The 22,023-nt window shown below is 46.8% G+C and overlaps 1 protein-coding gene across 1 annotated transcript in view; it reads left to right on the forward strand.

The window, feature by feature from the left end:
- The first annotated feature begins 844 nt into the window (after positions 1–844).
- SEC11A (SEC11 homolog A, signal peptidase complex subunit) overlaps positions 845–22,023 on the forward strand; it is a 104,536-nt gene continuing 83,357 nt past the window's right edge. The window contains exons 1-2 of the mRNA XM_030187233.1: positions 845–1,030; positions 16,007–16,116. Of these exons, the coding sequence (XP_030043093.1) occupies positions 980–1,030; positions 16,007–16,116 (161 nt within the window). The 5' untranslated portion in view covers positions 845–979. The remainder of the gene's footprint in view (positions 1,031–16,006; positions 16,117–22,023) is intronic.

The raw sequence follows: 22,023 nt of genomic DNA on the forward strand, positions 1-22,023 counted from the left end.
TGTCAGGGGCGGGGTTTGAGTTTGGGCGGGTTTTGGGCGGTTTTTGTGCTGGATTGGGTGGGAAAAAAATTTTCCACCTGGCAACACTGGAACAAACTCAGGAAGGGAAGGCTAAAGACGGGCTGGGCTTTCAATGAGGTAGCCGCTTCGACAGAGGTAATAAAAAAAAGATTTAACCCCCACCCCCCCCAGGGCAGCACATTCAAACGAGGTAAGTTACTTGTGGTTTTCTTAGTGTTCAGTGAGAGACCAGAGGTTGAGAGAGAAACAAAAAAAACATCTGCATTGTGTACTAAATGTATTATGTATATTTTAAAAAAGGTGCAAAGTAAAAAGAAGTTAAAGTAACAACATAGTATTAGAGAAAGCCCCAAATTTAAGGCTCCGTAAAAAGCAGAGCGGCCTCTCCTGTCCTCCTCCAGGGCTTTCAGTGAACCCTTTCCATGTGCCCGTGCCGGGCCCGGCTTGTAAAACGAGACTTGATCTATTGGCAGCCTAGTTACAGAAAGCAAAGAGGTTTGAGAGCAAGGGGTTAATGGTTTAGCAAAGGCCACCAGCAATCAGAGCAAGCAGCCCCTCCCCACACAGCCGGCCCTGGGCTCTGTCTCAAGAGCTAAGAGGAAGAAGGTGTTGGGTTCAGAGGAGGGGAGGGGGTGTGAGAAGAGAAGACTCTTATCCTGACAACCCTCCTTTCTTGCAGGCTTGGCTCTGAAATCACAGCATCGCCTCGGTGACACAAAGCCACGATGAAGGGAGACGTGTGCAGCTCTGCACTGCACTGCACAGCACAGCCACTTGTCCGATCTGTCCGTGTTGCAGAAACTAGTGAACAATAAAGTTATTGAATGAAGCCCGCTCAGTACCGGAAGTGCTGGAGCTCCAGAAAGGAGAGTCGGGTGCTCTGTCTCTGTTTTTTTTCTCTTGTACCTTCCTTGCTCGTTTATTGGCTTCTCGTCGTTGGTAGTTCCAGGCTCGAAAGATGTTGTCCTTTGATTTTTTGGATGATGTTCGGCGGATGAACAAACGGCAGGTGAGGGAGAAAGCGTGGAGCGCTGGGCTTATATCAGCCGTGTATTCTCCATCTCTGCTTTTAATAACCAGCCCAATATCCACCGCTTCTCGCTGTTGCTTGCAGGTAGCTGGCTCCCCTGCTGCCTCCTAGCTTCTTTTGCCGGCCCTGCTCCCTAAGAAGTCTACCTGCTACCTAGTACACATAGTCGTTCCCTTCTTGAAAACTAGCCAACCTTTAATCAACTGATAAAATTACCTAGCTGCTGTGTTATTCTGGAAAAATGTGTACACATTGCCATACCGATACAAATATTTAATCTGAAAGTGCTCCCATATAGCCTCTTGATTTTGCCCTTATTCACAGATCTGTCTAGGGGTGTCAGGAAATGCACTGGTGGGGTGAGAGGTTCACGGACTTTCCCTTCATATCGCTGCAGAACTGGAGAGGGTAGTAAAAATAGGTAAAACCTACAGGAGCTATCTGAAGCTTGTGATCATGCAGCCAACAGATTGGGGCACAGCATGCTACCCATATCTCGGGGACTGGCAATTGGATTAGTCTATGCATTTTGACATTTTTTCACCAAGTTTCAAGTTATATTAATTGAATATTCAGTGTATAGCACCAGTCGCCCAGGTGTGCCCTGCCTTCCCATTCTTTTTTCTCCTCAACCCCAGTCATACAGAAAGGTCACCTACAATAATTTTTGAACCACTTCCCCTTTCTTCAATGCTCTATTGGATTATAATTGGGTGGGACAAAGTAAAAGCTAAAGAGCACGGTGTGAGTTTCATAGCAGGGTCTTCCTGAAATAAATAAAACAACCAAAACAGCATGTTCTGATCTCACTGCTAAGGTCTAATACATTTTAAAGTTATGATTCCTTACTAAAGACTCTGCATTTGTTTTCTTATTTTCAAAATTTTGTAGAGCCCTCGTAAGGACTTCAGATAAAATGTTTAGAATCTGCCTTATAAAAGCTGCATAAAACTAAATTAATTTATGTACTTAAAAGAAAATTCAGGGGCCTGCTATTTGATAACTTACCAATATCATACCTTAACTAATATAAAATCAGGCCTAGACCTAATGGAATCATGGGCAAACAATTTCAAACTGAAACTTAACAGAGAGAAAACCAAATTCTTAATACTAACAAACCCTCACCAACCAATTAACTATTGGTACAAAACTTATCCACTGGAGTATAATTGAAAATCCTGGGAATAATTGATCAACATCTCTCATTTGAACCACAAGTATCCAAATTAGTGTTTAATGTATTCAAATAAATATAGAAACTAAAAGACCTTATTTTCAAAGCACAATTTTCAGATTATTAACTCACTACTTGGTACTATCAAAATTTGATTACTGCAGTGCAGTCTATGCAGGACTTGAGACCTTACTAATCAGAAAATTACAAACTGCTCAAAACACAGCATCTCATTTTGTACTTAAAGCTACCCCACTTCTACTTGAACTGTTCTGGCTACCTGTAAGTTCATGCATTACTTTCAAATTATGTGTATTCACCCACAAAATAATTTATGGTTCATCCCTATCTTACATGCAGAATCTTACAGAGCTATCAATATGCAATGCTAAAAAATCATCCAGAGACTTTCTTGTATTACACTTCCCTCAATGTAATAAAATCAAATATAAAACTATCCACAATGCTGGATTTTTATACCAAAGTACAACCAAATGGAACTCTTTGCCCATACAACTCAGTTAAACTGAAGAGTATCATATTTCGTAAACTATTGAAAATTCACTTGATAAGATTGACGTCTAACAATAGAAATAACTAACCCTTTAACTAAACTTGCAATAAAAACAACTCTGTTCGTATTCACATTCTATCCTATTTATTACAAACATGTTATGTGATCAGCATTTGTTATGCTGTTATTAGTAATTTTGTTTGTGTATGTGTATATATATATATATATATATATATATATATATATATATAGTTCTGTGTAAGATACGCCTTGTCAGTTCTACTTTTGTTATATTGTGAGCCACATTGAACTTGAATCCTGTTTGAGATAATGTGGGATATAAATGTCATAAATAACTGATATGCATTGGCCAGGAGAGCAATCTTGAGATGATTGCATGTGAGGATCAAAAAGTTTCTTAAAGTAGTGTGATAGGGTAGTGGTTATAGCCAAAAGAACCTTGAGTGCCTAAGGAGAGGGATAATTGGTTAATTTTTTGAGTTTGCATTTCAGAAGGATACAGAGCAGAGGTGGGCAACCACGGTCCTTGAGGGCCATAATTCAGTCAGTCTTTTAAGATTTCCACAATAACTATGCATGTGATCTATTTGCATACAGTGGTTTGGATGTACAGCTTCCAGTCTTGTGCATAGTTATTGTGGAAATACTGAAAACCCAACTGGGCTTGAAGACTGTGGTTGCCCAGCCCTAATATAGAGAAACAGAGAGCCCCACAAATGGCAGTGTACACCAAAAACACTATGAAATGCAAAATGAAGGACCTCAATACGTATACCTTAAGAGAGAAAGACAAAAGTGGGGCTGTTTTGCAGACAGTTGAGCACCTGAAAAGTAGTAATGCACAAGAAGCAAAATTGTAGATTAGAAATCATGTTGTGAGTCTCCCCCCCCCCCCCTCCCGAGCTTCACAACAGTGCCAAAGTATTTTTAATGGAGATGGTGATGGAAACAAAAATGAAATGCCTTTCTCAAGTAGGAGAAGAAAACGGTAATGCAATTTTCAAAAAAATGTGATAAAACAGACTTACAGTGATGGCATCTGGGCGATGGCGGCTTTCCCCTGAAACTTCTCCAGGATCGTCTGTGTAATCGGCGCATTACGCTTTTGTGTGTAGTGGATTTTACTCCCCCCGTTCTCAAATGGCACTGAGTACAAACCGCTAGCAAAGTAATGTCCTTCCACCGCCTGAATGAAATAAAATAATACTTTGCCTCAGCCTTGTGATGAGCAGGGCACAGCAGCTCAGCTGTGGGACCTAACACGTTTGCGTTGCTGGCGGAGGCGGGTGATTGCCCTGCTGTGGGAGAGGAGGATGTAGCATCGGTGCTGGAAGAGTTAGATGCGCCACTTACCAAACATGATTTGCAGCAGATGCTCCAGGTGGCTGTTCAGACACTGTGGCACGTGCGGAGGAGTTGAAGGCTCTGATCCAAGATCTCTGCAATGGCCTGGAGGATCTCAATACCCTAGTGGAGGAGGTGGTGCGGAGTCTAGAGCATCATGAGACCAGGTTTTCCACTGTGCATGATAAGTTGGCTCAGATGGATAGCTATGTACAGACACTGACTGAAAAGTTGGATGATTTGGAAAACAGGGCCAGACATTCCAATATCTGGTTTCGTGGACTCCCTGAACCAGTTAGTGAAGAACATTGCATAGAATTGGTGCAGGCCATCTGTTTTCAAATATTGATGTCAGAAAAGAAGGCAAAATCAGGTGCTATTTCGGTGCTCGGGGATATTGTGGTGGGCAGGGCACATTGGACTCTGGGCTCCCTGAAAGATAATAAGCCTCGAGCTATTGTGGCCTTTTTTCAGTCATACCCTTTGAAAGAGGAATTTCTGAGATGCCAAGAAGAAAGGACCATATGATGTAGATGTGACTCTTTTTCAAGATCTTTCTAGCTTCACCCTGTAGAAATGGCGGGACTTTCACCCAGTTACTCAGCTTCTACAATAGAAGCACATCCACTACCGTTGGCTTTTTCGGTTTGGATTAACTTTTATTGTTAATGGGCAAGCCTATAGGGTTAACACAGTGGAGGAGGTAAGGGACTGCTTGCGATGGGTGAGCCTCTGGTATGAATCTGGATCAGCTTCTCCTCCAGCCCCCAAGCAGATGTCAACAGATTGGCGCAGGGTTTCAGATTGTACCACCCGCTCTAGGCACGCCGAGGCTGATCTCCTAAGATCCACGGACAATGTTTCCTAAGGATGGTATTTGCTCCCTGTGCAAGCTCTAGGGGTGTGAGAATGGTGGATGCCATAATTTTGTTAACATATATGGGTTCTGGGGGACCTGATTGTTCATGATTACTCAACTTTTTGTTCTTGTTGAGGGGTAGGGGGAGGAGGGTAGCCTCAGTACAGATTTTGTGGGTCATTTGTTGTTAGACTCTGGGTCACTGATCATGGCAGATTCTGGAGTCTCTTGCATTCCAGCCCCCCCCCCCCCCCCCCCCCGGTGAGGATGGCTCTTTATATTTTCACTTGGAATGTGTGTGGTGTAAATTCACAAGTCAAACGGAAAAAGATTTTGACAGCTTTGTGTCGCCAGGGGACTGGAGTGGCATTACTTTGTATTTGTTATCCACCGACTGGGCAAACGCCTTTGACGGTACTATGTAAGCCACATTGAGCCTGCAAATAGGTGGGAAAATGTGGGGTACAAATGCAACAAATAAATTACTGCAGGAGATGCATTTGAGCTCCTTGGAACAGCAGAAGCTTAGAAGGGAATTGGTGGGACACTATTCTTACTCTGCTGTCCCGATTCATTGCCATGCTGGTGTAGCGAGCTTAATAAATAACATAAACCTCTTTGTGGAGCTTAAGTGCCATCAGGATACATAGGGGCATTGGGTTGTTCTACATTGCTCCATGTATTTTTTTATTGATTTATTTATTTATTTGTAGCATTTGTATCCCACATTTTCCCAACAATTTGCAGGCTCAATGTGGCTTACATTTGCCGTAATAGCGGTTGCCATTTCCGGGTAACAGAATTACAAATGGTAATGTGTTAAGCTGCATACATACATGGTAACATACATGTAACATAACATACGTGAACAGATCATGGTATAGATATATATCATGTTCATATACATGGAGGTGGTGGAGATGAAAACGGTAACGGAATTCAAATATGCGTGAGATAAACAAAAAGGAATCCTGTGCAGAAGGAAGGGATCCTCAGGAGCTTAGCCTAGAATGGGTGGCAGAGCTGGTGGTTGGGAGGCGGGGCTAGTGCTGGGCAGACATATACGGTCTGTGCTGGGGCTGGTGGTTGGGAGGCGGGACTAGTGCTGGGCAGACTTATACGGTCTGTGCCGGGGCTGGTGGTTGGGCGGCAGGGATAGTGCTGGGCAGACTTATACGGTCTGTGCCAGAGCTGGTGGTGGGAGGCAGGGATAGTGCTGGGCAGACTTATACGGTCTGTGCCAGAGCTGGTGGTTGGTAGGCGGGGTTGGTGGTTGTGAGGCGGGGATAGGGCTGGCCAGACTTTTATACGGTCTGTGCACTGAAGAGGACAGTACAAATAAAAAAGTAGCACATATGAATTTATCTTCTTGGGCAGACTGGATGGACCGTGCAGGTCTTTTTCTGCCGTCATCTACTATGTTAAGAATAAATTATGGTAATGCATGAAAGTTCCTGAGTAAGAAATTGGAAGAATAAATTATAGTAATACATGAACGTTCCTGAGTACGAAATTTGGTGTTCCATATATCTTAGTGTTTTTATATGCCCCCCACTCTTTACGATTCCCAGCACTGCTTAAATTGCTGATGACTCTTCCACGCTGTCCGATGGTGATGGGTGTTGATTTTAATGCTGTAGCTGGTCCGAGCTATGGTAAAAAGACAATGGCTTGTGAGTGGCATAGACTGTTCCGATGCTGGGGGCGAAGCGTTTGTCTGAGTCTGGATCCGCTTGATACGTGGAGGGCACTCCACCCTGGGGAGCGTGCATTCACACATGCTTCTAATGCACACCTCTCGGAGAGCCGAAGTGACTACATTCTTTTATCCACTGAGGCGTTTTCCACAGTGGATGATGTTGATATTCAGATGGGGATATCAGACCATACTATTTACTGTTGTTCAAACGGCCCTGTGATTTCCTTGTAAGGATTTTAGCCCGTTCTGGCATATGCCTCATTATTTGCATACTTTCCCAGCTTTTATTAAATGCCTCACACAGAAGTGGGAGACCTACGCTCAAACTAATGCCCTTCATATTTCCACACCGGGCCTATTTGGGAGGCGGGTAAGACTGTTATGCAGGAAGTGATCATTTCCTATATAGCCTTATGTAGAAAACACCCAGATTGCCAGATTTTATTACTTCAGGCCTAACTTCGTAGAGTGCAGGCGGCACTGGTCCATAATTTGACCGCTGCTAATAGAGAGGAGTTCCATCATATTCAGACTATGTTGAGCACCTTAATTCACCAGCGTACTCTCACTAGCTTAAGTTATAGTCGTGACCATTTTTTTTTATATGGGAGTCGTATGGGTACTTGTCTGGCCAATTTGGTTCATATGAAACAGAGGCCACGTTTTGTTCCAGTATTGAATGATCCAATGGTACAGAAGCATACCGATGATCGCGCGATTAATCAACTTTTTTGGAATTTTTACAATGCACTATACACAACTTCGCAGGAACTGGGACACACGGAATTTGGTTTTCTTGATTCTTTGCCTTTCCTGAAGGTAATACCAGAGGATTGGAGATGTTGGTTGAATCTTTTCATCTTGGTAAAGTTTGTCATTCACACGTTCCCACTGCACAAGACCCTGGCCTCAAATGAGCTCCCTTGGAATTTTTTAAGATTTTGAGTTCCGCTTGTCAATGGTGCTATTAGCAGTATATTATGAGGCATTGCAGACAGGGCAGCTCCTTCACACTTTACGAGGGGCAACGGTGATTCCCCTTTTGAAGCTGGGATGGGACCCTCATCTTATGAGATAGTATCGGCCAATTTGCCTCTTGAAAGTTGTTGTTAAATTATATGCAGAAATCTTGGCCACTCGCCTCTCGTCCCTTGTTCCGAAACTGGTGGTAGACCACCAAGTGGGCTTTAAGGGCCACAATGCAGTGATCAATGTGCATGAGTTACTTATGGCCATGGAATATGTGTAGGAGCGTCATGTTGATGCTTTAGTAGTGAATTTTGATCTTGAAAAAGCATTTCATCGTGTATCATGGCCCTATCATTGGGAGGTTTTGGCTTTGCGGGCCCCATACTCTCTATGATATACCTTTTATATAATGACCTTGAGCTCAAGTTTTGATTAATGGTATGCTTTCCACTCCTTTTGAAATTCAAAAAGGTACCAGGCAGGGTTGTGTCACGGTGGTGACTGTTTCCTTATCTGTGCTCGCCTCGCCCTCTGGTGGCCTGAACTGGTGGCTGCTATGAACTGTCACACGTTCCAGACTTCAGTCCGGTCCGGATCTTCCAGGCTGCCAGACCTGCTTTTCTTGTTTGTGCCTGAACAGCACCCGTAGCTGCCTGGTGATTCCTGCAGTTGAACTTCAGCTGCTGATGGTCTTTATTAGCCACCTGGAAACTTCTGTGTTTGCCTTTGCATCGTCTAAGGTCCCTGGTATGTGGGTGTGCTCTGTGCACGTCTGCCTAGTCCAGTTCTAGTCTGAGTTTCTTGCTTGGTTCTAGTTTGTTTGTGTGTAGTTAACTTTGGTTTTATTGCTTAGTTCCTAGTCTTGTTTCTGGTCTGAATTTCCTTGTCTTGTATCTGTTTTCCTTTTTAGTGGCTGCTTGGCAGCTTTCAGTCCTCACCTGTCTGTGTTTCTGTCTTAGTGGCTGCCTGGCAGCTTTTAGTCCTGACTCTGTTGTGTGTTCCCTATTGGTATCCAGTTCCTGCCCAGTCCTGTAAGTCCTGCTGGCCGCCTGCACCCAGGGGCTCAACTCCTGGGGAACGGCGGTCAAGCACAGGTGGTCTAGCTGTTCCTGCTCTGCCTGTCCCAGCTTGTTTGCCTCTGCTGCAACTCCAGTCCGGGGTTCCAGTCCTGTTCTGCCTTGCCGCTGGTTTGGGGGTGGTTTTACCTGCCACTGCCGCTCCATGGCAGTGGTCCAAGGGCTCACAAACCGTGTGCTTCCGTGAGAAGCCTGACATGTTGCCCCCCTATCGCCTATTTTATTCATACTTTACATTGAACCATTAGCGCTCAAATTGTTGGGGGACACCCACAATTCAGGGTATCCCGGTGGGCAGTTAAGGTGTTTATTTTAGCTCTGTTTGCAGATCTGCTGGTAGCAATTACTGAGCCCCAGTCTTCACTCCCTAATGCGCGCTGAATATTTCATTAGACTATGTCCCTATATCTGGCCTCTGGATTAATATAGATAAATCTGAAGTTTTGAGCCTTAAGGCAGGCTTTGAAGTGAAATGGAGAGGAGTTCTTCCCTTGCGATGGGCTTGAATGGGTTTGAAATATTTGTGTTTGGTTATCCCACGAGAGCTTTCCCATCTATACGATCGTAACTTCTCTTCCTTCTTGCAGGAATCGCGTACTCTTTGTAAGCCCTGGTTCCCGCTACCACTTTCTCTATGAGGTAGAATTGACCTGATTGAGTTTGTGCTTCCAAAGTGGCTTTGTGTTCTCCAGAATGTTTGATATAAGGAAAGGAATGAAAAATAAAAATGAGGACGTTATAATGCCTTTGTATTGCACCATTGTGCGACTGCACCTCGAATATTGTGTGCAATTCTGGTCACTGCATCTAAAAAGAAATATAGTGGAATTAGAAAAGGTACAGAGAAGGGTGACAGAAATGATAAAGGGGATGGGACAACTTCCCTATGAGAAAAGGCTAAAGCGGCTAGGGCTCTTCAGCTTGGAGAAAAGATGGCTGATGGAAGATATGATAGAGATCTATAAAATGAGTAGAGTGGAACGGGTAGACATGAATCACTCTTCCCAAAAATGCTAGGACTAGGGGGCACACAATGAAGCTACAAAGTAGTAAATTTTTTAAATGAATTGGAGAAAATATTCACTCAACATGTAATTAAACTCTGGAATTTGTTGCCAGAGAATGTATTAAAAGCAGTTAGCTTAGCAGGGTTTAAAAAAGGATGGTTAACTTCCTAAAGGAAAAATCCATAAGCCATTATTAAAATGGACTTGGGGAAAATCCACTGCTTATTTCTGGGATAAGCAGCATAAAATGTATTGTACTGTTTTGGGATCTTGCCAGGTACTTGAAACCTGGATTGTCCACTGTTGGAAACAGGATGCTGGGCTTAATGGACTTTCTGTCTGTCCCAGTTTGGCAATATGTATGTACTTATTTACTTATCTGCTTTTGAATTTGCGGCTGAGAATTGGGTGCTTCAATGCATTTTGTGGCAGACAAAGCGTCCACGCACTTCACTTTCTCAGTTGTAGCTGTTGCAGAGGGAGAGAGGATTGGGCTTACCGGATTTAAAAGTTTATAATGTGTGTAATTTATGATTTGTTAGGGATTTGATCTTTAATGCTTCAACTTATTGTGATATTGTTTTTGGGTCCACCATACCTGGGGATTTGTCCCTAGGCCTAGCCTATGTTGTTCATGCTAGGACTCTGCATCTCCCTCACAGATTGAAAAGCCACCCTCTGATCAAGCCTGCAAGGTGAGCCTAGAGAACTTTTTGGAGACTTTTTCATTTGCCTGTTAGCTGCTCCAGATACTTGCCCATCCTGGGTAATGCAGATTTTCCCCTCAGGCCTCTAGAATCCACAATTTAAAGTCTGGGGAACTTGAGGATTGACAAGGATACACCATTTCTTGCAGGATGATATTCCCACACTTTTGTCCTGTGCAACAATTTGACAAGCCTATGATTTACAACCAGCAAACTAATATTCTTATCTCAAACTCCGCCATTATTTTCTCGCCTTAGTGCGGTGTTTTATTCTGCTTTTCTGGAATCCATTTTTGAGGAATCCTGGTCTCTTACAGCAGTGATAAAGGGACTAGTAGGGCGGTATTATGGAATTTTGAATCGCCCATTGGGCCTCCACCCATGGCATCATGTGGTTTCATTGTGGATTACAGATTTTGGATACCAGGACTTCGAATTTTTTTTTTTTTTTTTTTTTTTTTTTTTTTTTACAGAGTTTGCAGTCTGCTTCCCTGCTGGCGGAGAGTATACAATTGCAGGAACTTCATTATAAATTTCTTATTTATCTGTACATCCACCTTTCCCAGATAAAAAAAAATGGGACTTCCCTCAGATGGGACTCGTGTGAAATGTGGAGCATGGAAAGCTTCATGTAAACACCACATGTGGGATTGTACCTATATCTCCAGTTTTTGGTTATCAATATGACAGCATGTATCCTTCATGTATCAAGCCAATTAGACCCCCAATCCACAAGCTGCATTGCTAGATAATGTCCAAATGATCAGGGAGGGCACTTGGATATCTGGTCTCTTTCTACATAAGACTTTTCTGATATTGCCAAACGTTGTTTGCTTTTGCAGTGGATTTCTCCAGAACTGCCAACTTTGGCCCAATGGTGGGGTCACATGCTTGAGCTGTTGCGCATGGAGAGACTCCATGTTGAACTCTAGAAATCAACGTCAAAGCATCTGTTTTTGAAGATGTAGACACCCTTTTTGGACACACTTACTTCAAGGGCTAGCTCTATGATTCTGAATGCTCTAGATGTCTGAACTTTGAGTATTCAACATTGAGACCCTATTACTGATTTTGTTGCTGGGGCTGTGGGGGGAGGCGGTTTGATTTTGGGTTGGGCCTTATGGGTGTTTAGATGTGTGTATTCAATGAGGATTTTGTTGTATGTGGGCTAAAACTTCAATAAAGAAATTTTCACATTAAAAAAGGTGATAAAACAGAGTATCCCTATACTGTAGAGGTGGTAAGTGCTGGGTAACCTGCACATACAACAGTTTGGCCCATAACAGCATTGATATATTACATTACGCTTCTAAGAATGTATTTGGCTAATCTACATAGAGTTGCAGTTAAACCCTAAGACCTAAGTATTAGGGTAACCTGAATGGATTGGTGATTACAACCCTAAATAGCAGTTGTATGATTGCATTGGATGTTTAGGACAGCATTGGAGTTAATATGCATAGAGTGGAAGTTATAATCATAAATAGCAGAGGTGCAACAATAGTGGGCATCCAAGAAGGTTGGGGAGTCTGCATGGATAGATCATGATTATACAGGTTGGGCTCATTGGCATTCAGACTTGATGGCAGTGGGAACTACTGCAAAACTTGGTAATGAGAAGGCAAAAGTCTTTGCGCTTAGGTTAGGTATTGAGTATTGTTTTTATGGGAAGTAATGATGACAGAACTTGTGGATTTTTGGGCCTGATTGGGACAAATGTAGGGAAGGAGGGGAGATAGTGTTGTGTAAGGGGTTTTGTGTGTGCATCTGACTAAACAGGGTGAATCTCTCTGGGCAAACTGGATGGACTATTTTGGTCTTGTTCTGCTATCAATTTATGTATTACTAACTTACCCTTACAGGGATTTTAACAAGAAATATCAGACTATCTTGCCAGGCAAATTCTTCCTGTTTCTTTGGGCTTAAACAGAATCTATCCTAAATCATGGGTTTATGGCTCTGTGATCCTTCACTTCACTGTTCTTTTTCCCCTCTCCCCCGTCCTCTCTGGTTAGGTTGTTTCAGCAACAGTCCTCTGGTTGGGAGGATGGCTTATGATTCCTCCAGAACCTCAATACAAATGTGCTCTTAGCTAGATGATTGGCATCAATATTGGGCAGTGTCTCGCTTTAACGTCGTCCTTTAATCTCCAACTATGCTCCACCTCCCCCACTCATCAAAATGGTCACTGTCTTGATCTCATCTTCTCCTCCAACTGTTCACCTTCTAGTTTCCTTGCCTCTGATCATCCCTCCTCTGATCACCATCTTATAACTTTCACACTTAAATCTCCCCCCTCCCAGTTCCGTCCTATCCTATCTAATTTATCTAGGAATCTTCATGATATTGACCCTTCATCTCTATCCTCCCATGTTTCTAACCTCCTCTCTACTGTGGCACCATCCACGTCTGTCAACGAGGCTGTTTCTTCTTACAACAATACTCTATCCTCTGCCTTAGACACTCTTGCACCTTTGATGACCCGCCCTGTAAGGCGTACAAAACCCCAACCTTGGCTGACTTCTAATATCCGCTACCTACGTTCCTGTACCCGCTCCGCCGAACGCCTCTGGCGGAAATCTCGGGCCCTTGCTGATTTCTTACACTTTAAGTTCATGCTGTCCTCCTTCCAATCTGCTCTTTTACGTGCCAAACAGGATTATTATATCCAACTGACCAACTCTCTTGGCTCTAATCCTCGACTTCTCTTCCCCACATTGAACTCTCTCCTCAAGGTGCCCCCTCCCCCAACTCCCCCTTCATTATCTCCTCAGACCCTTGCTGAATTCTTTCACAACAAGGTTCAAAAGATAAACCTTGCTTTCTCTACCTCACCACCTCTCCCTCCACTAGTCCGTTCCCCTCTCTCTCCTTCCCCTCATTCCCTTTCCTCCTTTCCTGAAGTTACTATTGAGGAAACTACACTTCTCCTTTCTTCCTCAAAATGTACCACCTGTTCCTCTGATCCCATTCCTACCCACCTTCTTAATGCCATCTCTCCTACTCTTATTCCTTTTATCTGTCACATTCTCAACCTCTCACTTTCCACTGCAACTGTCCCTGCTGCCTTTAAACATGCTGTGGTCACACCTCTCCTTAAGAAGCCTTCACTTGACCCTACTTGTCCCTCTAATTACCGACCCATCTCCCTCCTTCCTTTTCTCTCCAAATTACTTGAGCGTGCTGTTCACCGCCGCTGCCTTGATTTTCTCTCCTCACATGCTATTCTTGACCCATTACAATCTGGTTTTCGCCCTCTCCACTCAACCGAAACTGCGCTTACTAAAGTCTCCAATGACCTATTACTGGCTAAATCCAGAGGTCAATATTCCATCCTCATTCTTCTTGATCTTTCCGCTGCTTTTGACACTGTCGATCACAGCATACTTCTCGATACCCTGTCCTCACTTGGATTCCAGGGCTCTGTCCTTTCCTGGTTCTCTTCCTACCTCTCCCTCCGCACCTTTAGTGTTCACTCTGGTGGATCCTCTTCTACTTCTATCCCTCTGCCTGTCGGCGTACCTCAGGGTTCTGTTCTTGGTCCCCTCCTCTTTTCTATCTACACTTCTTCCCTTGGTTCATTAATCTCATCCCATGGCTTTTCCTACCATCTCTATGCTGATGACTCCCAAATCTACCTTTCTACCCCTGATATCTCACCTTGCATCCAAACCAAAGTTTCAGCGTGCTTGTCTGACATTGCTGTCTGGATGTCTCAACGCCATCTGAAATTAAATATGACCAAAACCGAGCTTCTCATTTCCCCCCCCAAACCCACCTCCCCGCTCCCCCCGTTTTCTATTTCTGTTGATGGCTCTCTCATTCTCCCTGTCTCCTCAGCTCGAAACCTTGGGGTCATCTTTGACTCTTCTCTCTCCTTCTCTGCTCATATCCAGCAGACCGCTAAGACCTGTCGTTTCTTTCTTTACAACATCCGTAAAATCCGCCCCTTTCTTTCCGAGCACTCTACCAAAACCCTCATCCACACCCTTGTCACCTCTCGTTTAGACTACTGCAATCTGCTTCTTGCTGGCCTCCCACTTAGTCACCTCTCCCCTCTCCAGTCGGTTCAAAACTCTGCTGCCCGTCTCATCTTCCGCCAGGGTCGCTTTACTCATACTACCCCTCTCCTCAAGACCCTTCACTGGCTCCCTATCCGTTTTCCGCATCCTGTTCAAACTTCTTCTACTACCTATAAATGTATTCACTCTGCTGCTCCCCAATATCTCTCCACACTCGTCCTTCCCTACACCCCTTCCCGTGCACTCCGCTCCATGGATAAATCCTTCTTATCTGTTCCCTTCTCCACTACTGCCAACTCCAGACTTCGCACCTTCTGTCTCGCTGCACCCTACGCCTGGAATAAACTTCCTGAGCCCCTACGTCTTGCCCCATCCTTGGCCACCTTTAAATCTAGACTGAAAGCCCACCTCTTTAACATTGCTTTTGACTAGTAACCACTTGTAACCACTCGCCTCCACCTACCCTCCTCTCTTCCTTCCCGTTCACATTAATTGATTTGATTTGCTTACTTTATTTATTTTTTGTCTATTAGATTGTAAGCTCTTTGAGCAGGGACTGTCTTTCTTCTATGTTTGTGCAGCGCTGCGTATGCCTTGTAGCGCTATAGAAATGCTAAATAGTAGTAGTAGTAGTAGGCTGACTGGGAATGTTATCATTGCTTCCATGTTGTCCACAGCTCCTTCAAGCCATTTGTGCAGGAGCTAAATTAAGGAAGTGAACCAGAATATCCCAAATCAAACATATAAACGGGGAGTGACCGAACTCACTCGCAAATGCACAGTAAAGACCCTCTCTGTCCCGCCCCCGCGTCAATACGTGATGACAGGGGCGGGACAGAGAGGGTCTCTACTGCGCAAGGGGAGGGACGAAACTGCCGTCGCTACCGCTTCCCCCCCCCCCCCCCAAGGTCGCCGTCGCCACCCACTCTCCACCCGGGCCGGGCATTCGCTCCGCTATAGAAACTGCGCGGGAACGGAGCACACAGCTCAGCTGAGCTGCCGTCGGCCTTCCTTCCCTGCCTGTGTCTCGCCCTCGCCCACGAGGGCGGGACACAGGCAGAGAAGAAGGACGGCAGCTCATCTGAGCTGTGTGCTGCGTTCCCGCGCTGTTTCAATAGCGAAGCGAGGGCCCGGCCTGGGTGGAGGGGTGGCGGCGACTCCGGGGGGGCGTAGCGGTGACCTCGGAGGGGCAGCAGCGAGCTCGGCGGCGGGGGGGGGCTTTCAAACCCCCCCCCCCCCGTCCTATACTAACCCGTTTTTACGGGCTCAACGGCTAGTATCATATAGGTGCAGTGGCTTGAGAAAGTTATTCCAAAATTAGGTTCGTAAGAGCCAGAATTGTATATATTTCAAGTATAGCTGGAACCACAGAGCGTGAAATATCCTTTATATGGCAAATTTGAATTTCATAATATTGCACTCATTAAACCATCTTTTTTTTATATGCCAGAAGATTGAAACTCTTGCCCTGAAAAGCTTGTTTCCATTCTTACATTGTGAATAATCTGAAATATTTGTTCAGTTGGTTCTATAACCAAACTATTTGGTTTGTTCTTTCAGCTCTATTATCAGGTACTAAATTTTGGAATGATTGTCTCATCGGCATTAATGATCTGGAAGGGGTTGATGGTGGTAACAGGAAGTGAAAGTCCCATTGTAGTTGTACTGAGGTAAAAATATGCATTTTTTTTATTGTTCTTGTCTTCATCCTGAGTTTCAAGTGAATTGATATTTGTTTCTCAGTGCAATTTGTGTGACCAACAAAAAGAAAAAAAATTTGTATTGTGGTTTAGTGAAGTTCAGCTAAACAAGTAGTTCTCCGATATTCATTACATAAATTCATGCTTGTTGGAATTTTGCTAGTAAGGAAAAGTCTATTTGTCTTTATAAATCCACTGCAGCATTTTAATACTTCTACAGATATTTTTGTGCACTGCTGCTGTTTGTGGATACTGTGCTTTTTAGAGGGTATATATTTTTTTTCTGACCCAGCAGTTTTTCTCCTGTTAAAACTTAATCAGAATTGGGTCTAAGATGCAGTACTGAGGCTTTGTTCATTACTATCCATTGATATTTTATTTCCCCTCCAAACTTGGCTCAGTCATTGTAGCAACAGTCCTCGGCCAGGTGCACTGAGGCTCAGATGCACTAAACTTAACGAGGCATTAACGAGCAAGTAGTAAACCTTAGCATGCACCAAACGCCATTTCCCGATCACGGTAGCAGCTAACGAAAACGGAATGCAAATAATTATAATGAGCTGCACTATCATTGCAAGGCTATTATAATGATATGCACTAATGTTTACCGATTCCCCTTACGGTGGAAACCCTAACGTGAGATCTGCACTTCTCGTTAGGCAGGGGCTGCTGTTGGAAAGCAAAAAAAAACCAAGCTGCACGTGTGTGTGCCTAACATTGACATCCTTCAAGGACATCCCTGACAAGCACTGCTTTCTTTTTTCCCTTCCGACGTAGCCCCGCCCCCCCCAGGCCGCCTCCGCTCCCCCCTCCCTTGAAATGACAACTTCCCTGACATCCTGTGCACCCCCGTGGCCCCGCCCCTGCCGCCCCCCCCCACCTCCGTCTGCCACTGGGCCCTCACAGCGCCTCTCACCCCCCCTGTGAAGGCGCTGTGAGGGCCCGGTGGCAGACGGAGGGGAGCGGGTGGAGGGGGGAGCGGCGGCGACGACGACCTCAGGGGGGGCGGCGGGGGAGGGGCCACGGGGGTGCAGAGGATGGCAGGGAGGGGTGAGCGGCGGTGACCTCGGGGGGGGGGGGGGGGGCTGGGACTGCGGAAAGCTCTTTTCTCCGAGGACAAGCAGGCTGCTTGTTCTCACTGATGGGTGATGTCCACAGCAACCCCCTCCAACCGGAAACTTCACTAGCAAAGGCCTTTGCTAGTCCTCGCGCGCCAATGCGCACCGCGCATGCGCGGCCGTCTTCCCGGCCGAACCGGCTCGTGTTCGTCGGTCTTCTTTTGTCCGCGCTCGGGACGGTCGTGTTTTACTGCCGTTTCGTGCCCCTCAAGTTGACCTCGCGCGTCTTCGCGATTTTCACTAAAAAAAAAAAAAAAAAGAAGAAGACCGATCGGTCTTTACCCTTTTCCCGTGTTTCCAGCTTTTTCCCGCGTAAGTTTCCTTTCGCTTTCGGGACCGGCCTATTTGGCCTCGATTCGGGTTTTTCTCCCTTCTTTTTGGTGCCCTTCATCGTCATCGCGAATTTTGATTTCGCCGGCGTGATTTTTCCGCCCATGTCATCGAAGTCTTCCAGCGGCTTCAAGAAGTGCATCCAGTGCGCCCGGGTAATCTCGCTCACTGATAGGCACGCTTCGTGTCTTCAGTGTCTGGGGGCTGGGCACCGCCCGCAGGCCTGCAGTCTTTGTGCTCTTTTAAAAAAGAGGACTCAGGTAGCGAGATTGGCCCAGTGGAACGCGTTGTTCTCGGGCTCTTCGACGACAACAGCACTGGCATCGAGTGCATCGACGTCGACAGCATCGAAGTCTTCGACCTCTGCATCGACTGATTCGAGGCCTCTACCTTCGGCATTGACTGCATCGAGGCCCCTACCTTCGGCATTGTCGGTACCGAGGTATCGAAAGGCTGCGTCGACGTCGGTGGTACCGGGACCTCCGCTGTTGCTGATGTCATCTGACGGTGGTGCTTCGTCTGGAGAGCAGGTGAGGGCTGTCCATTCCCCTGCTGCTGGCGGTGAGCCTTCGGGTGGGTCTCCCCCTGCCCTGAGGGCTCCTGCGGTACAGCCCCCCCCCCCCCCCCCCCCGAGATCGACCTTCTTCGGCCTCGGCCCCGAGGAAGCGACGGCTGGATTCTACGTCCTCCTCGTCGGTACCGGGAAGCTCCGGTGACATGCTTCACTTGAAGAAGTCTAAGAAGCATCGTCACCGGTCTCCTTCCCGTCTCGGTACCGAGAGCTCTGGGTCGCCGAGGCAGTCGGCACCCAGTAGGCATCGGCACCGGGAGGACCGCTCACCCTCTGTTCAGGAGGTGTCGATGCACTCCCCCTTGGACAGCCCGGAACAGCCTCCACGCCCGGAACAGACTCTGACATCGACGCCTGCATCGGCTTCTCGGTCTTTCTCCACAGCCGCTCTGCACGAGAGTCTCCGGGCCGTTCTTCCAGAGATTCTGGGAGAGCTGTTGCGCCCTTCCCCTCCGGTACCGGGGCTGCTTGCGCCACCGGTACCGTCGTGGCGCCGCCGGTACCCTTGCCCAAGGTGAGGTCTCCGGTACCGCTTGCGGTACTGGCTACGGCCGCCTCCCAGGCAGACTCCCCAACGACGTCGGCGGAGGGAGCTTCGCTGATGCTGGCGAGGGAGTCCACCTCTCGACGCTCCTACTGTGGCCGTGTTTCCACGGAGTCGAGTCGGGCACGGCTTCAGACGCAGGTTCGTGAACTTGTGTCTGATACCGATGGTGAGGACTCGTGGGAGGAGGAGGAGGACATCAGATATTTCTCTGACGAGGAGTCTGATGGCCTTCCTTCTGATCCCACTCCCTCCCCTGAAAGGCAGCTTTCTCCTCCCGAGTGTCGGTCTTTCGCGGCCTTTGTCCGGGAGATGTCTACGGCCATCCCCTTCCCGGTGGTTGTGGAGGATGAGCCCAGGGCTGAAATGTTTGAGCTCTTGGACTATCCTTCTCCACCTAAGGAAGCGTCCACAGTACCCATGCATCATGTCCTAAAAAAGACATTGCTGGCGAACTGGACCAAGCCACTAACTAATCCCCACATTCCCAAGAAGATCGAATCCCAGTATCGGATCCATGGGGACCCAGAGCTGATGCGCACTCAGTTGCCTCACGACTCTGGTGTGGTGGATCTGGGCCTAAAGAAGGCTAAGAGTTCTAGAGAGCATGCTTCGGCGCCCCCGGGCAAAGACTCCAGAACCTTAGACTCCTTTGGGAGGAAGGCCTGTCATTCCTCTATGATCGTGGCCAAGATTCAGTCCTACCAGCTCTACACGAGCATCCATATGCGGAACAATGTGCAGCAGTTGGCGGGCTTGGTGGACAAGCTCCCTCCTGAGCAAGCCAAGCCGTTTCAGGAGGTGGTCAGGCAGCTGAAGGCGTGCAGAAAATTCCTGGCCAGAGGGGTATATGATACCTTTGATGTTGCGTCCAGGGCCGCTGCTCAAGGTGTGTTGATGCGCAGACTCTCATGGCTGTGTGCCTCCGACCTGGAGAATAGGATCCAGCAGCGGATTGCGGACTCCCCTTGCCGAGCGGACATTTTTGGAGAAAAAGTCGAACAGGTGGTAGAACAGCTCCACCAGCGGGATAGCGCTTTCGACAAATTCTCCAGCCGGCAGCCTTCAGCATCTACCTCCTCAGGTAGACGTTTTTATGGGGGATGGAGGGCTGTTCCCTACTCTTCTGGTAAGCGTAGGTACAATCCTCCCTCTCACCAGCCTGCGGCCCAGGCTAAGCCCCAGCGCGCGCGCTCTCGTCAGCAGCGTGCGCCTCAGCAAGGCCCCATGGCTCCCCAGCAAAAGCAGGGGGCGAGCTTTTGACTGGCTCCAGCAAGAGCATAGCCGACATCAACGTGTCCGTACCGGGCGATCTGCCGGTCGGGGGGAGGTTGAAAGTTTTTCACCAAAGGTGGCCTCTTGTAACCTCCGACCGTTGGGTTCTTCAAATAGTCCGGCAAGGATACACCCTCAATTTGGCCTCGAAGCTTCCAAATTGCCCACCGGGAGCTCAGTCCTACAGCTTCCAGCACAAGCAGGTACTTGCAGAGGAACTCTCCGCCCTTCTCAGCGCCAATGCGGTCGAGCCCATGCCATCCGGGCAAGAAGGGCTGGGATTCTATTCCAGGTACTTCCTTGTGGAAAAGAAAACAGGGGGGATGCGTCCCATCCTAGACCTAAGGGCCCTGAACAAATATCTGGTCAAGGAAAAGTTCAGGATGCTTTCCCTGGGCACCCTTCTTCCCATGATTCAGGAAAACGATTGGCTATGCTCTCTGGACTTGAAGGACGCCTACACGCACATCCCGATATTGCCAGCTCACAGGCAGTATCTGCGATTTCAGCTGGGCACACGTCACTTCCAGTACTGTGTGCTACCCTTTGGGCTCGCCTCTGCGCCCAGGGTGTTCACGAAGTGCCTGGCTGTAGTAGCAGCAGCGCTTCGCAGGCTGGGAGTGCACGTGTTCCCTTATCTCGACGATTGGCTTGTGAAGAACACATCCGAGGCAGGAGCTCTACAGTCCATGCAGATGACTATTCGACTCCTGGAGCTACTGGGGTTTGTGATAAATTATCCATAAGTACATAAGTACATAAGTAGTGCCATACTGGGAAAGACCAAAGGTCCATCTAGCCCAGCATCCTGTCACCGACAGTGGCCAATCCAGGTCAAGGGCACCTGGCACGCTCCCCAAACGTAAAAACATTCCAGACAAGTTATACCTAAAAATGCGGAATTTTTCCAAGTCCATTTAATAGCGGTCTATGGACTTGTCCTTTAGGAATCTATCTAACCCCTTTTTAAACTCCGTCAAGCTAACCGCCCGTACCACGTTCTCCGGCAACGAATTCCAGAGTCTAATTACACGTTGGGTGAAGAAAAAGTTTCTCCGATTCGTTTTAAATTTACCACACTGTAGCTTCAACTCATGCCCTCTAGTCCTATTATTTTTGGATAGCGTGAACAGTCGCTTCACATCCACCCGATCCATTCCACTCATTATTTTATACACTTCTATCATATCTCCCCTCAGCCGTCTCTTCTCCAAGCTGAAAAGCCCTAGCCTTCTCAGCCTCTCTTCATAGGAAAGTCGTCCCATCCCCACTATCATTTTCGTCGCCCTTCGCTGTACCTTTTCCAATTCTACTATATCTTTTTTGAGATACGGAGACCAGTACTGAACACAATACTCCAGGTGCGGTCGCACCATGGAGCGATACAACGGCATTATAACATCCGCACACCTGGACTCCATACCCTTCCTAATAACACCCAACATTCTATTTGCTTTCCTAGCCGCAGCAGCACACTGAGCAGAAGGTTTCAGCGTATCATCGACGACGACACCCAGATCCCTTTCTTGATCCGTAACTCCTAACGCTGAACCTTGCAAGACGTAGCTATAATTCGGGTTCCTCTTACCCACATACATCACTTTGCACTTGTCAACATTGAACTTCATCTGCCACTTGCACGCCCATTCTCCCAGTCTCGCAAGGTCCTCCTGTAATCGTTCACATTCCTCCTGCGACTTGACGACCCTGAATAATTTTGTGTCATCGGCGAATTTAATTACCTCACTAGTTATTCCCATCTCTAGGTCATTTATAAATACATTAAAAAGCAACGGACCCAGCACAGACCACTGCGGGACCCCACTAACTACCCTCCTCCACTGAGAATACTGGCCATGCAATCCTACTCTCTGCTTCCTATCTTTCAACCAGTTCTTAATCCATAATAATACCCTACCTCCGATTCCATGACTCTGCAATTTCTTCAGGAGTCTTTCGTGCGGCACTTTGTCAAACGCCTTCTGAAAATCCAGATGTACAATATCAACCGGCTCCCCATTGTCCACATGTTTGCTTAC

The sequence above is a fragment of the Microcaecilia unicolor genome, chromosome 1 (genome assembly GCF_901765095.1).
Source record: "Microcaecilia unicolor chromosome 1, aMicUni1.1, whole genome shotgun sequence".
NCBI lineage: Eukaryota > Metazoa > Chordata > Amphibia > Gymnophiona > Siphonopidae > Microcaecilia > Microcaecilia unicolor.